We start from the raw sequence: 16,214 nt of genomic DNA on the forward strand, positions 1-16,214 counted from the left end.
TTAGGTAAAAAAAGATTTAATTTCATTTAAATATCAAATACATACATAAATTTTTTAATAATTTATTAGATTAACTTACATCAAATTTTATAATAAAATTTATTTCAAGTACTTAAATAAATTCTTTAGAGTTAGCATTGAAATACCTGGTTATTTTATTCTTATCTTTTAAAAATCAATATTCTCCTTTTGCTTAAGTTCGGTTTTTTTATAAAGCTTATATCAATTTGTTTGTTTCTTTTTTTATTTTTGTAAAAAATTAAAATTTTTCAAGTATTTGATGATTGTAAGTTAAATGGCATAATTGTAAAGCTATTAAAGCTTGAACAAATTCAAATAAAAAAATATTTTATTTCATGTTGACAAAATATTATTTTCAAACAGAATGCTTTTTGATTTTCAAATAATTTTCTAATTGTTTCGTTATCAGAAAAAAAATATTATCTTTTCGTACTAATGTGTATTTATATTTCGTTCACGTTCGTAAATTTATTTTTTTTAAGAAAACTTAGCTTTCAAATAAATATTATGCGTTTTTGGGAAATAAAACTTTTGTTTGATGACACCAGTAAAACGAAATCGAAACATTCAAAAACTCGAAGACAATCTTTATTCCTAACAAATTAACAAGCTAAAAATATTCCAATAAAATTTACTTGAATATTTTTCCCGCAAGACTTACTTTTAGTAATATTTTAATAAAATTGTTAATAATTTTTTAAATTTAAATTACTTTCATTAATAAATTTTTTAAAAAAACTATATAATATTTTTAATAATTTTAAGATTTAAATTATTTTTATTGAATAAATTCAATATTTCATAATATAGAGGCCATCGTATAAATTGTAAACTTTTAACTTCATTTTTTTATAAAAGAATATTGGAAATTTCTTTTAAGAATTTATTTTAATACTTTTAAAGTTGTTAATTTAATTGGATTTCATTATTCATTTTAATTTTTTTTTTGCTTTTGCTTAATAATACAAAGTTTTTTTTTAGCAAAAACAAATTTAATGTAAAAATTAAAAATTAGGTAACAAATATTTTAATAGGAAAAAAAAACACTTTTCCAACAAACATTACATTTAGATAGGAATTAATCTAAAAAAATAATCTAGTATTATAAAGAAAATGAAAGAAACAAAACTAAAAAAAAAATACAAGTAGATTGAAAATAAAAAAAAATCAGTTTTTAATTAAAATTTTGGTTCGTTTATTTTTGTTTCTTGCATTATTAGCCGTTATGAATAGTTTGTTTGTTGAGATAGTTCATAAGTGCATTTAAGCGTTTTTTAATTGTTTTTTGATCATCCAATGTACATCCAAGTAAAGCACTTTCAAACTTCTTATCACATTCTAATATTAAATCCTCACTTGATGTTGATGCCCCGAAGCCACTACCACAACCATCTCCACTATTGAAATGATCATTTGTACTACATGCATTTATATACGTTTGGCATTTTTGTCTGGCTAATACTGGGTCACCAACAGTTATCAACGAATCAATAAGTGTATTTATTTGAGATAATGAATCCTCTTGACTTTGATCCCTTACAGTTTTAACATTCAATTCAACTGTTCCTAAACGAGAATTAACTCGATGAATATAGCATATAATTTCCTCCCGATCAGCTAAAATAAGACGAAATAACATTTTATATATATAAAAATTTGTTAAAATCTGTAAATGAATAAATTATATATTTAACTTACATTCCTGCATATTATTTAAATGTTCATGATTTTTAATCAAGTCAACGGACATCAATAGAAAATCACGTTTTTCTTGTAATCCAAGGGCATCCTTCCGAAGTTTTTCGACCCGAGTATCCAATTGGTCAATAATTGAAACAAACCTGTTATTTATTTTAATTATTTTTTAGAACAATATTATAGAATAAAATCAATAAATGCAGTTTAAAAAATGATTGCAGTTTTTTTTTTAAAGGAAAAAATTAATTAAATAGCTAATAATGAACGATAATAAATTTGTATAAGGATATAATATATTTATATACTTCTATTATAAAACTAGGAAAATGTGATAAGTGCATTGAAAATAATTAAAATAAAAAATAAAAGTAGTGTCATCTACTGAAATAAGTACATTTAAGGTTATTATTAAATAAATTAGAAAATTAAAAATATCGTAAGCTTTTAGAAAATTAACTTAAATGAAATTAAATAATTTTAGTACTAATATATTAAGGGATTCTTTAAGAAAGAGTTAAATAATTTGAATAACAATTATTAACATTCAGTTCGTGTTAACAATTATTATTAAAATGAAATTCGGATATAAATTTAATTAAAAAAATATTAAAATTTAGTTTGTTTTTATCTTTCCAATCCAAGCTTAGAATATATGAAATAAATTATTTGAAGTTTGATCTAAATAAGATTTTTAAATAATTTGAAAAAGTTTATTTACGAATATACAAAACATTAAGATATTTAAAGTATCAGCAAGATTAAAATTATTTTTGGAAGCATATTAAATACGTTAAAAAAAATTCGTAATTAATTTAGTTTCACTATTATCAATAAAATTTATGAAGTTTTTGAAACTGCATTTACTCTTTATTTTTTATTTTTAAAAAAATATTAAATTATCAATTTCCGTCTTTTATTGTAAAATTTATTCAAAAACTTTATGAAACAATTCCTAAATATATATTTTACAAAAATATTAAATTTCTCTGCTTTTTTTTTTGTTTTTGAAAGTAAAAGATAAGAATTGATAAATATTAATTTATTATTATTACCTTTCATTTAGATCAAATGGTCTGAAAAATTAAAGAAAATTATTAAAATTATATTTGTTAAAAGCAAGCAATTAATGAATGAGAATTTTATGGTTTCTAATTTAATACCAATTTTTAAAATGTAATGATTAAAATAATGAAAAAATGACTACCAAAATAAAAATTCCGGTTGGTTAAAACTTAATATTAAAAATAAAAAAAAAAGGTAAAAAATATTGTAAGATATAAAAATATTTTATAGATAAATAAATAAATTAAAATAGATGCTATTAATTTATGGTTCTTTGCACCGAAAATTCACGTTAAATAATTTTTTGCTTAATGATTAAATTTTCAGAAATTTTTTAATTACAAAATTTAATTTTATTATTTTACCATTATTCAAATGTTAGGTGCTCATATACATATTATATATAAATTTCTAGCGATTGCATTTCATCAATCTTCAATTCTAAATTACTACATATTTTCAATTTATAAATTTAATTTAGATTTTCAAAACGTTTTATTTTTGAAATTTGTGTAAACATTTTATTGTATTTTGTAAATTGAAAACGATTACAATATTTTACTGAAATAAAGGTGATAAAAATGTTTTATAAACTATTTTCATACAAAAACATAAAATTTTTTTCTTAACTCAAAATCTTAATGAAAAAAAATAATTATTAAAATATTCTAATGCATCTTTTAGGTTTATTAAACTGGAATAAAATTTTATTTTTGTAAAATATTGCAAGAATATTGCATTAATTTTATAAAAAAAATATAAATTATAGTAAAATTTTTAAATAAAAAACAAACAAATACAGTGTTGTACTTATTTTAGATTTTTTTTAAATTATAATTAAATTATTATTGACAACATGCTAAAGAAATACTGCAATTTGAAAATGGGGTGATTTGATTTTGCGTAGAATAATTTTAAAATCCACAAGGAAAGTTTTCTGAAATGCCGTTATAAGACTTTATAAGATTAAGATGCCGTTATAAGATTATAAGTTCTCATGTCAAGTTAACCTTTTTTTAATATTGATTTAAATATTTGGAGGGACTAAATAATTATAAATTTGAAGTCCAATATTTTTAAATTAATAGCAAAAAAAGATTAACTTTAAGTGAAAAATCCATTTATATTTAGCCGCTCACGATATTTTAACTTATAAAAAAAAACAAATACATACTTAAAAAATAATTGAAAATTTACTTTAAGTTAATTAAAATTACTAAGTGTAAAAACTAGGAATAAAATTCTACTATTTGTGTGGTGATACAAATTTTCACATTGGGAATTATTTATACAACAGTAAATACTTCTAATATTTTAGTACGCAACTAAAGTAGTGAAATTTCAAAGACTTCAAATCCGAAGTCAAATTTACCCGTAATTAAAAATAATGAATAAAAACCCGAATTTTTTTAATATTTTTGTTTTATATCAGCTTTAGTTTTAGTTTATAAAAATTAGTGTTACTAGTTCTTTTGCAATTAAAAGCTTTAATAATAATTATGATTCATTTGGAATCTGTTAACCGAATTGCAAGTTTTTTCAATGAAGAAATTAATTTAATTAATACTTAAGTTCTCACCCTCCAACTTTTATACCCTAACATTAGTGTATAAAATTCATAAGTATACACCATAATGTACAGTACACCATACATGTATTTAACAAAAACATTGTAAAAACATAATAATTATGTAATAAATGTAAAACTCTATATAAATTAACCAAATATAACTATGTAGATTCTTTTAAATTTATATTAATTTTAAACACCTGTCAATAACATTCCTTTCATCGATTTGGGCGACAGTCCCAGAGCTCGGTGAAGTTTCTCTTCTCAAACCCATTAAATAATCCAAATCGGATGAATGTTGTGAATCATTTGGATAATCAGAATACTCTCTTGGAGGTGGTACGGATGCATCAATATCCATTTCTTCAGTATCTTTAAAACTTGCACTTGAATTACTAGAATCGATGTAAAATTTTGCGGATTCTGGAATTGTCAGTTCAGAATCTATATTTGATACACCGGTTCCAAATTTAAAACAATTTTGTTCGTCGTTATGCTGTTCAAAATCCAGTTTGTACAATTTTTTTTTTGAATTTTTATTATTTATAATTAATACTTTCGTACGTATATCTAATATACAATACAAGATCAAAATTTTCTTAAATTATGATTAAGATTATGTACTATATATCTTAATTTTTGTTTTTTTTCATTTCACCTGTATTCGGTTAGCGAAATTTTAATGCCTATTTTTGGTTATGCTGTGGGTTTTTTTTTAAGCTTTCAATATTAATTGTTATGTATGCCAAATGAAATTTTTTGAGCTTCCTAAATTTTCTTTCGGTCAATCTGAAAGAAATATATAAAAAATTATTTTATTTACCTATCAATTTGTAGAGAATTAAGTTGTGATTCAGAATTAGGGTTATCTAGTTTTGGCCGCTTTCTTATTCTTTCCCAAAGATCGCGGACAGTATCCATATTGTTAGAACCGTAACAAAAAGAATAAAAAATTACTTCAGTTTGGAGATAAGTAAGTTTTTGATTGCACAAATTGTTACACAAAATATTTATGTTAATTATTTTCAATTTTATTATTTTTTAAATTTTATTAAATCAACTCGGAAGTTTTATGAGGTAAAATAAAAAATGTGTTATCAATTTAAAAAAACATACCTTTTACTAGAAAATTCCACAGTATGTCACTTTTATTTCTAATGAAAAATGGCCGAAAAATGACATGCAAATGCAGATGTCAAATCATATGCCGCAATTGTCACATAAACTAAAAACGAGTATCGAAATAACTTTGTATGACAAAGGTAAATAATATAGGTATAAATGGAGTGCTTATAAAATTATATTTAATTGGTATTTATGTCAAAAAATTAACAAAGTTATAACCAAAGTTATAACAAAGTTATAACAAAGTTATAACCAATATAGTGATATAAATGAATAAAATAAACAATAAGGGTCTCCACGTTTTAGCTTTTTTGCAAAAAAATGCTAAAAAATAATTTATTTAAATGTCTGAATCGTTTTTGGTTCGATTTTGGTTCACGCTTAAATTAATATCAAACAATCAATATTTTTTACAATAGTTCAGATTTTTCCATCAAATAACTATAAATGCTATAATATCCAAAATAAAAACACTTATTTATTATTTTGACTTTTGGTTTCATTCGCCAAACTTGTCACACAGAATTTTCATTCGACAGATTTGCCTAAAATTTAGGCGAATTCGGTAATCATAATACCAAAAGATCATATTCGCCAAAAATCTCATTCGCTTCGTCGATTAAAGGGTTTAAATTTGGCCTTCATGAGTAAAAGCACCCCACTACCGCTAGTGTACAATTTAAATATTTGCTACATTTCTGAAAACGATTAAGTAAATATTTATTTAAACTAGAATAGGATTGTGGTTTGAACTATTTTTGCAATTCAACCGATGCAGATTTTGTAATCACATTTGGTTTCTATTTTGATATCAAAGTTTTTCACTTTAAAATCAATTAAAAGAATTTACGATAAAGAAAATTTCCAAAAAAAAACCAAAAATTGTTATGATTGTTATGATATAATGAAACAACACATACAGCTACAAATTTCAACATGATTTTGTGTACACAGTGATAATCAATGTTTCAACGTTGTTCCCTAAATGGTAAAGGAAGCAAAATCTTGACATAACAAAACTTTCATCCTGTCAACCGCCAACTAAATCAAAATTTGTACTATATGTCAAGGAATCAAAATCTACGCACTATTTAAAAAAAATATAAATAAACAAACACTGGGAAACTAACAAAATTCTGGGAATCATTTTTTTAAGATCAAATTGGGATGAACTGCACAAAAAAATAGATACCAAATATGAGTAAATTTACTTTATTTTCCAGCTAGAAGACATTATTTATAATACATAGAATAACTTTCATAAAATATAGTATGTATGTATAACCATACACAAAAAAACGATATAATATTAAATTATATTAAATTTGCCGGAATATTAAAAACTAACCTATAAATACATATATGAGAATAAAAAATTTATGTGTAGTCATCTTTTTTTGTTAATAACCCTGAAGCATTACGAACGAACATATAAATGTACATATGTATTTCTTAAATTTATTTAAAGTGATGAATCAAGTCTTCTTTCGTATCCTAATTTTTTTAAACGCTTTTCAATACACGTATGAGAAACATTTAACTTTTCGGCAATCTCTCGCGTTGAACTATTAGGACTTGAATCAATAATTGCTTTAATTTGGTCGTCATCAATTTCAATTGGTCGCCCTGTACGCTGCTCATCCTTAAGAGAAAAATCGCCAGCACGAAATTTAGAAAACCAGTTTTGACATTGCCTTTCTTTTAGGGCCTCATCCCCATACACTTCGCATAGATTAATGTAAGCTTGAGATGCATTTAATCCTCTGCGAAAGTAAAAAAGCAAAATATGACGGAAATGCTCATTGCGATTTTCCATTTGCTTTAATATATTATGATTTTTGATCACTCAAATAGTACTAATCTAAGTTAATTATCTGTTCACACAATTTTAAAACTTAAATCTCATATAGTCGTACCAAACTATGCAGCCACATATTTATGTCTATTAAAAGAACCAATGGCATAGTTGACAATTTATTTCAACAAAATTATAAAATTTTCATTTTGATCTGGTATTGAACATAAACAAAAAAGAACTGCTTGTGTCAAAAGATTAATTAGACATACCATTTATTCAGCTGAGCTGACATAAAAATGGCTGAAACTATAAAGTACCTATAGATAATAGATTAATTAATATTAGACGTACTAGTTTAATATACTTGCATTGCAGTAGAGTCTAATATGCAACTTATATATAAAATAATTGAAAATTTAAAATTAGACAACTAAAACAGATTCTTAATAAAAAAACATATAATATATGAACGAAATTGGAAACAAATAATAACTATTGTTCTTTTAATGAAAGCTGAAATAAAAGCAAACATTTTGTGTTTTCATATATTTTAGATTTTCTTCTTGTTTTTACACCACCTTTGAGATAAAAGGCGAATTTTTATTATGCTGGTTTTCTTTATATAAGCAACTAATATTCATTATTATACTCTCATATAATATGTAGGAACATAAAGTGACTTTAATGATTTAATGGAACTTTTATTTAAATTACTATTTTCTTTTTAACGGTAAAGTTTTCAAGAATCAAAGAAGGGAAACTCAGCTGTTTTTTAATTTTGTGCGGAAAAAATTTTTTAGTACGTACATACTAGCCTGGGATCTAGACAATACGAGCACATATGAATTATAGGCTTTACTGTTGGTTTATTAATCTGGCCGTCTATGGTCTAAAGTACACTCGTCTATGATTGTTAGCTTGTCAATAAAATCTATGTAATAAACTGTGATGACATTTGTTATCATTCATTCTTAAAAGTTAAACAGCAGTTCAATTTTGACATAAACATTATGCTGCAAAGCAAATTTAATTGTAAAATATAAAAACAATGGCAGGTTTTAGTGGAGCCTTAAAATTAACTGATTTGGATGATTTTATTTCACCTTCACAGGTAAAACTGAATATGTTATTATTTTCTTCCTTTTTTAGACCATACAAAATTTCAGGAATGTATTAAACCGGTAGAAATAAAAAAAGGAACAAAAACTGGTGCGAAAATAAGTATTCATAATGATGGACTTGATGAAACAGCTGTAAGTCTAGAAATTAAAATTCTTCATTGGCCAATTTTAATTATTATTCTTATGTTCTAATAGGTTGGCCCTCAAAAATTACAAAAAGTTGAAATTACATTACAAGATTGTTTAGCTTGCTCTGGTTGTATTACATCGGCCGAGTCCGTTCTAATAACACAACAAAGCCAAGAAGAACTTTTACGAGTGCTTCGGTCTAATCAGAATTATAAACTACAGGGAAACGTCGATTTAATTAAAACTATTGTTTTTACTGTATCCCAACAATCAATTTTAAGTTTAGCTCAAAGATATGAACTCACAGTTGAAAACTGCGCTCAGCAGTTATGCTCGTACTTAAAATCATTAGGCGCAGATCTAGTTTTAAACACGAAAATTGCTGATGATCTGGCTTTACTAGAATGTCGTAATGAATTTGTTGAAAGATTTAGAAACCAAACAAATGATAAAAAGAAAAGCTTTTTCCCAATGCTTTCATCATCTTGTCCGGGATGGGTGTGCTATGCAGAAAAAACACATGGAAACTTTATTTTACCTTATATTGCAACCACAAGATCACCGCAACAAATTATGGGGGTTTTAGTTAAGCAATACCTTGCTGAAAAAATGAATATTACTGGTGACCGCATATATCATGTTACAGTAATGCCATGTTATGATAAGAAATTAGAAGCCTCCAGAGAAGATTTCTTTGACGAAGTAACCAATTCTAGGGATGTTGACTGTGTTATAACGTCAAGTATTTTATTCATAATTTTTGCTCACATTTAAGTACTATATTATTTTTATTACTAGTTGAAATTGAAAAAATGTTAGAAGATGAATCAAAAGAATTAAAATCATATTCTTTAGTTAAAATGGATTGGCCTTGGAGTAGTAACGAGCCTGAAATACAAATTTGGGCTCATGAATCTTCCGGATCTGGAGGATATGCTGATCATATTTTCTGCTATGCTGCAAAAGAGCTTTTCAATAAAAACCAAAATGAATTGAATTATAAAAACTTAAGGTATAATTGTGAATATTTCTTTTATATAGTATATAAAATAATATGCAATATTATGTAAATATATTATTGTATATTCAACAAACGCAAATAAATTCTACACATTTCAGAAATCCAGATTTCCGGGAAATTATTTTAGAAAATGATGGTCAAGTTCTTTTACGTTTTGCAATTGCTAACGGCTTCAGAAACATTCAAAATCTGGTGCAAAAATTAAAGCGTGGAAAAATTCAATATGATTTCGTGGAAGTTATGGCATGTCCATCAGGTACGAATAATATATATTATATCTGAGTTGCTTCTGGACTTATTTTCTTATTTAGGTTGTCTAAATGGCGGTGCCCAAATTCGACCACAAAATGGTCTTCAAATTAGGGAATTGACATCCCAGTTAGAAAATTTATATAGAAGCCTACCTAAATCTAATCCAGAAAACGAGGATACTAAATTAACATACAATTCATTTTTTGAAGGATTTGAAAGTGATAAATCAAAAGCTTTACTTCATACAAAATACCATGCTGTTGAGAAAAACACTATAGCTTTAAACATAAAATGGTAGGGTAAAGTTATAAAAAAAACTGTTGTTAAAATATTAAAAAAACATGGTAATTTTCAGAAGTATTTATAATTTTTTAAAAAGTTGTTGCTTGTACTGATATTTTCGTTAATAAACTATTCAATACAAAATTTCTCATATAAAAAGTTTTTATACATACAAGAACTTAAAAAAATACAAAAATAGTTCACATAATTTTAAATTATTTTCCATTATTTTTTTAAAAATGAAAACCTGGTGATAACCCATAAGTAAATTGCATCTCATGACTTCTTGATAGTTCACTTTTAAGTTTCTTATCATTCATAATAAAATCATCTACATCATCACCTTCCATTTCCGAGTCCCCACGTTTTCTGCGATTCATTTTCATTGAATTGTCGATTGAGTCGTCATGAGTTTCTTCGATGTCATTCGCTTGATATTGTAAGTATAATGGTGCAACAAATTTACCAGATCTAAAAATTCAATAAATAAATCTAGTTTATTTAATAATAGTTCAACCATTTACTTTTTAAGTAAGTAAGGATCAAATGGAAAAAATGTATCCAAACATTCTTCAGGTGTCATAAGCTCATTTGCATATACAGTTGCTAATTTGCGTCGTGCATTTCTTTCTAATATAGTATGGCAATATGCCAATTGATAAGTTCTAGTAACACCTGCAAAAGCGGTTGCTATCGCTGGAAGACATACCCTTAATGGATTAAAAGTGCACGTTACTAAAGCGGGTAATCTAAGAGACTGCAAGAACAATAAACCTAAAAGTAATTGTTTTAATTACAATATTCGACAAACTGATACAAATATCTTACTTGACTTATCTTTTGTTAATTCTCTACTTCTGAATGCAATAATGTAAAATATTGCTTGGCATACAGCAAAAAAAACTAAATTGGCTTTCAATGAATTATTTGATCTAATACTATCGCTACGTTCAATATACTGATGAGCCCAATTACTTAATAATAATAAGTAATTTTTTATAGCACTAAAAAAGTAGAAATTTAAGTTTTTTGGCAATAAAATCGTAAGAATTACATACCTTAAAGGAATATATTTTGCGCGCGATAAAAAGCTAGCTAGATAACCAATTGAAACTTGTCGTATAGGTGCAGAAACATTTGGATTTATTATTTTCTCCCATAGAAATGTTAAAAACTTTTCTGCTAAGGAAAACTGTAAAATTTTAAAAAAAGATTTTTTTTTATTTTGAACTAGCTATATCAAAAAGGAATTGAAAATGTTAAAATTTAACCTTAAAACTGCAACAGTGAAATATCAAAAATTGAACATGATGTGTGTTATGACTGGGAAGAATCACAGTTCCAAAAACTTCTAATAAAATGCTAAAATAATTGCTAAAATTAAGTTTTCCCCGTTTTTTATGTCTTGAAGAGTCTATCGAATCATCATAAATTTTTTTAGAAAATTCAAATAATTGCTTCAAACACACATCTAAAACTTCGGCTACTTCGTGTACCATTGTAACTGCAGTGTCGCCACTAAACCCTTCTATTTGAAACATCGCTTCTTCCGCAATATCATTGTTCGTATTATATTCGTCTTCAGCTTCTTCAATTTCGTTCCTAGGTGCATTCACATCCATTTTTAAAAGGCTGAAAAATACAATAATATGCTATACATATGTATTTTATAAAATTGAATCAAAATTATACTTTCTAATAAGTAAATCAATCACAACATTCATGAAATCTGGTCTGTATCGTAGCAGCCATAAACAATTGTAGATATAACCGCCAATTTGATAAGGTGGTTTCTTGAAATAAGGAAACAGATTTTCTAATGTCTCACATACAATAGTGTTTAATATTGGCATAACATTAGTTAATCGCAATATCAAATCATGTACATTTTCTAGATGTGTAATTATTTTCTTATTAGGACCATTAAGCCATTCTTCTTTAGTGCTTTCATTAGGTATCCACAGACTTATTAATTTTGTAATTACTATATTTGCATATTTATTATGAGCTACCAAAATGTCTACTACGAACTCTTTAAAACATTCTATTGTTTTTTCATCTCTCGTTATCCAATCTAAAGACATCAGAGCTTCTATAAGACCAGGAAAAGTTTCAAATTTTAAAGAATGAATAACGTTTCTTCCATCTTTTATAATTCTTAAGAAATCGGCATCCTAAAAATTCATATATATGTACGTATATATAATATTAATTGGGAAAAGAGGTTATGTATATATATTTTTCTACAAATGTACTTAGGTACTTACGGTAACCTCTTCACTAGACAGAAACTCAAGAAACTCGCGATAATGAAAATAATTATCATTGTTTATAACATCTTCTACGACAAACAGCAATCCTCGTTCTTTAGGTAACCCAAAACGAACTTTATTAATGGCTGTTAATTTTAATTTGTCCCGTTCAACTGACGAATAATTTTTTAGTATTGATGACAAACCCGTCTTTGATGTATACTCAGACATTTTTAAATATTTTCAATTAATTACACAGTTTAATTTCTTATATTAATGAAATTTTATAAGTGCCAATTTTTAATGGCATAACATTGTGTAAAAACTAAAAATGTAAACACGTTTTTCTTTTCACATAACATTTTCCTAATACTTGGCATTGTGATCTTTTGACAGCTGTTTTATACATACATACTAATTATGTACATACATATATACATATATAATACGTGTTACAATTTTCAAAGGTCTGTTCTATAATCTGTTTGAAAAATTGGAAAAATATATTTCAAGTATACGTACTAGATGATTTCGTGCGTCTATTATATTTCAATAGTCTACTGTACGCGCTACTGTATGATATCATTTTCTACGTTTCCTTTGACTTCCTTTTGGTATGTTATAATTATTATGTTACCCCACAAACGGGCATATTAATCAACTTCATAGATTTGAATAAAAAATTAAAAGTTAAATGTTTAGTGTAAGTAACCCAGCATTTACACATACAAGTTACTTGCAAGCAAGTTTGTATAATATTAATTGTCAATTAGTTTTTCGAAATGTCAAATTACTTGCTAAGTTAATTTTTGAAAATGTCTTTGAGAAGAAAACAACTAGCAATAATAATTGTTTATAAATTTTAGAAACCATAAGTTTGCTAAGTTTAATTTTTTCAAAACAAAATTCAAAAATTTTAAATTAAAAAAAAAAAAAAATCAAAACAACAAATTTTTTTTTGTGAATTTCTGAATATGTCAAATTACTTGCTCAAATTACTGGCAGCAAAATTTTCTTGCAAGTTGAACTGCAAGTAAACAAGCAAGTAGAAATATTTCAATGTGTTAGTAAAATTTTTGTATGTATTGCAACTTTCTTGCAAGTAACTTGTACGTGTAAATGCTGGGTAACACCAAAATATGTACAAATCAACTTTCAAAATTAAAAGTGGTAATTTATCCTTTATGCTCAGTGTTCTTCCTTCGTTTGGATATTGAATGATTTTGAAGGAAAAAGTAAGTTGATAAAGTAAACATTAAACAGAAAATATCAGCAACAATTATATACAAATTTTTAGACGGTTTCTGGCCCTTTAGAACGTAGAATAAATATGATATTAAACTTAAATTACAATTTCTGAACTTCGATATGAAATCGCTTGAGCAAATTGATGTTTTAAACTATAAAACAATGTTTTAATTTATTTGTTTTAAAAAAAAAATTGAGAAATATTACTCTAAGAATAAAAAGAAGTAAGTCTTAAGACACACTCCATTCAGTTTAATAAAAACTGCGATTTAAATTATAATAATGATCACAGAACACTGTAAGGGCTTCTGCAAGTTTGGCAATAGTTGTCTAATTATCTCGACATGACAAAATTTTTTATTACATCTAGTTTATTATGTATTGTTAGAAATCACACTTATGATTTAAAGGAAGTGAATAGTATGTTTCAAAATCCAAAATTTAATAAAAAAAAACAAATCCTTAAGTTTGTCCGTATAAAGAATAAAACGGAATATTAGTTCAAGAAATCTTTGTAAGTATTTATTTGTACATAATATTTAATTAGGCATATTACTTCTAAATTGACCACCAGAGAAGTAAATTTTATCTGGTTACAATTTACATTACTAGAGGCGCTAAAAGTAAAATGTCAATTAACAATAATTTAGCAAGATGAAAAGTTTTCTTTTTCCGGTCTTTTTCGTTCATCCTGTTAATTAAAAAGGTGGGTTAACAAATTAAAAGATGTTTAACTTTGGACTGTTTAAGTTTTATATTTTAATTATTTAACTTTAATTTTTATTTTAAAAATATACTTAATAAAACTAAAAAATGGATTGAAAAATTGAATCGGTAATAAATTAAATAGAATAGTTCACAAGTACATATAAACAAATAATTTTTACATGATGAATTATAAAAGCGGAAGAGTTCTTGAAGACTATTATTCACCACCCAAGCCTGATAATTTAAAAAAATATAATTTGCTTAGTTGTTGATTATTGCATTTTAATTAATATTTTGAAAAATTTACTTCCAGAAATCAAGGATGTCTACATCATCCCATTTAAATTGGTTGATTATTCGTAATCATAATTCATTCATGCTGAAAAAGCGCGACGTCAAGAAGCCATTCAGCACTGTAAGTATTATAAGTTTAAATAGAAGTTTTTTTTTTTCTAATAATAATAGAAACTAAGCACTTAAAATGAAGGGGAATGTAAATATATTAAATTTTGAATGTTAATTCAAAAACACGTGTTTAACTAACATGAAGTATTTGCTGCTTCCATTATATACCCTCGTGTTTTCAATGAAGAAGAGGTTGAATTTGCATTGCATTGTTAAAATCTTGTTTTCTATTAAGTTTCCAGCTATAAGAGTAATCACAGTTGAAAATATATGAAATTTAATTATATTCGATCCGAAAAGCTCAATTTTCGCCAAAATTTTAGTTAACCCCTTTGTTCACTTACCTCTCAATTGATTTTTCAATTCGATTTTGTTGCTTATGACTAAAATATATAAGAGGAAAAATAGTAGTATGACTTGCATCTTTTCTGATTATACATCTGAGTAAGATGTAATATAAAATAAATATTTTGAAATTATTGTCAATCTATTATTTTAATAAAATCAAATCTTTTTACATTTGCAGGAACCAAATAACTTAACAAATCTTAGCTCATACAGATATAGTGGTTTAGTTCATAAAAAAACAATTGCTGTAGTACCAGCATCTGATAAAAAGGGATTCACAGTAATTACAAAGAAGGGAAAATATCAAAATCGTCCATCAAAAAATTCAGTATCTGTAACATTTAAAGCTGGCCCACGTAGATCTTTGAAAAAATTGAGAAAATATTTGTTGCATAACAAATATAGATATGACTTGAAACAAGTAAGTAAAGATAAATTGTGATAATATAAAATAAATTGAAAATAAGATTTGTATAATTTTGCGATGGTTTAACGTGATGTGATTAAAATTTGCTATACACCAAGATCGCTGGAATAGATTGATGATAGAATTATTCTGAGTTAAACTTTAAAACATTGCAACTCGCTATGTTTTATAAATATTAGAACCCTGTTTTAAGTTTTTTTAAATAAATTTTCTTTTATTTTTCAGGCTGCTTTAAGACGAGCATCAGCTGTATTGAGGTCCCAAAAACCAAGAGCATCAAAGAAAGCTAAAAAAGCTGAATAAAGTGATTAAAGAAAAAATTAAATAAAGTAATTTTTTGAAAACGAATTTTTTTTTATTAATATAAATCTGCTGCAACTATTAAAAACAAAAATTAAGGAAACTAGTTTAGCATATGTATGTATGTGTATTAAAAAAAAATTCCAAAACGTATTGCTGATTTTAACTGGTAAAGGCAAAAGGTTTTAGAATAGAACTGCTTCCAGTTAATAAACTTCGATATTTTGTTTTTAATTTGTTCCGTTTCGCTATTTTAGCTTTATTTCTAATCCCTTGAAAAAGTTTGCCTCAAAATAGAAGTATTTCACTCCTACTACGGCCCTGGGAAGAGCATTGGGCTGGTGTACGATGTTGTAGGTAACCATGAACATCAGTTTCTTACGTCATTGAATTTAAAAATCATAATTTAACTAATTCTTTCTTCGTCTCTGAACTTGTATTTTTGAC

General features: G+C 25.5%; 5 protein-coding genes and 1 non-coding gene across 11 annotated transcripts; 3 read left to right on the top strand and 3 right to left on the bottom strand.

Moving 5' to 3' along the window:
* Positions 1-5,522, bottom strand: LOC129609038 (BAG family molecular chaperone regulator 2). Of its 5 annotated transcripts, XM_055520883.1 has the most exons (6): positions 5,309-5,457; positions 5,010-5,140; positions 4,552-4,921; positions 2,772-2,792; positions 1,720-1,862; positions 1-1,638 (listed from the first exon to the last, which is right to left on the bottom strand). In XM_055520883.1, the coding sequence occupies exons 3-6, from the start codon at positions 4,710-4,712 to the stop codon at positions 1,238-1,240; spliced, it is 726 nt and encodes a 241-aa protein (XP_055376858.1). In that variant the 5' UTR covers positions 4,713-4,921; positions 5,010-5,140; positions 5,309-5,457; the 3' UTR covers positions 1-1,237. The 5 variants fall into 5 exon arrangements, with proteins under 5 accessions (XP_055376858.1, XP_055376856.1, XP_055376857.1 ...); XM_055520881.1 differs by lacking the exon at positions 5,309-5,457 and adding an exon at positions 5,468-5,522 and having other exon boundaries at positions 4,552-5,140; XM_055520882.1 differs by having other exon boundaries at positions 4,552-5,140.
* A 1,416-nt stretch (positions 5,523-6,938) lies between these two features.
* LOC129609273 (histone-lysine N-methyltransferase SETMAR-like) lies at positions 6,939-7,292 on the bottom strand. Its single transcript, XM_055521208.1, has one exon. It carries the CDS (start codon positions 7,290-7,292, stop codon positions 6,939-6,941), a length of 354 nt encoding a protein of 117 aa, XP_055377183.1.
* A 959-nt stretch (positions 7,293-8,251) lies between these two features.
* Positions 8,252-10,232, top strand: LOC129609025 (probable cytosolic Fe-S cluster assembly factor GI11683). Its single transcript, XM_055520859.1, has 6 exons — positions 8,252-8,385; positions 8,441-8,527; positions 8,591-9,266; positions 9,323-9,536; positions 9,644-9,801; positions 9,857-10,232. The coding sequence occupies exons 1-6, from the start codon at positions 8,323-8,325 to the stop codon at positions 10,093-10,095; spliced, it is 1,437 nt and encodes a 478-aa protein (XP_055376834.1). The 5' UTR covers positions 8,252-8,322; the 3' UTR covers positions 10,096-10,232.
* On the bottom strand, positions 10,168-12,703 carry LOC129609024 (RNA polymerase I-specific transcription initiation factor RRN3). The gene is made up of 7 exons (XM_055520858.1): positions 12,347-12,703; positions 11,772-12,253; positions 11,351-11,711; positions 11,138-11,271; positions 10,908-11,083; positions 10,604-10,853; positions 10,168-10,550 (listed from the first exon to the last, which is right to left on the bottom strand). The coding sequence occupies exons 1-7, from the start codon at positions 12,560-12,562 to the stop codon at positions 10,313-10,315; spliced, it is 1,857 nt and encodes a 618-aa protein (XP_055376833.1). The 5' UTR covers positions 12,563-12,703; the 3' UTR covers positions 10,168-10,312.
* Positions 12,704-14,232: 1,529 nt separating this feature from the next.
* Positions 14,233-15,812, top strand: LOC129609099 (60S ribosomal protein L28). Of its 2 annotated transcripts, none has more exons than XM_055520968.1 (4): positions 14,233-14,285; positions 14,601-14,702; positions 15,219-15,461; positions 15,693-15,812. In XM_055520968.1, the coding sequence occupies exons 2-4, from the start codon at positions 14,610-14,612 to the stop codon at positions 15,768-15,770; spliced, it is 414 nt and encodes a 137-aa protein (XP_055376943.1). In that variant the 5' UTR covers positions 14,233-14,285; positions 14,601-14,609; the 3' UTR covers positions 15,771-15,812. The 2 variants fall into 2 exon arrangements, with proteins under 2 accessions (XP_055376943.1, XP_055376944.1); XM_055520969.1 differs by lacking the exon at positions 14,233-14,285 and adding an exon at positions 14,301-14,413.
* On the top strand, positions 14,459-14,533 carry LOC129609355 (small nucleolar RNA CD11). Its single transcript, XR_008696967.1, has one exon. It is a non-coding gene; the product is annotated as a small nucleolar RNA CD11 (small nucleolar RNA).
* Positions 15,813-16,214: the final 402 nt, after the last annotated feature.

The sequence above is a fragment of the Condylostylus longicornis genome, unplaced genomic scaffold, assembly GCF_029603195.1.
Source record: "Condylostylus longicornis isolate FDR11 unplaced genomic scaffold, ASM2960319v2 ptg000038l, whole genome shotgun sequence".
NCBI lineage: Eukaryota > Metazoa > Arthropoda > Insecta > Diptera > Dolichopodidae > Condylostylus > Condylostylus longicornis.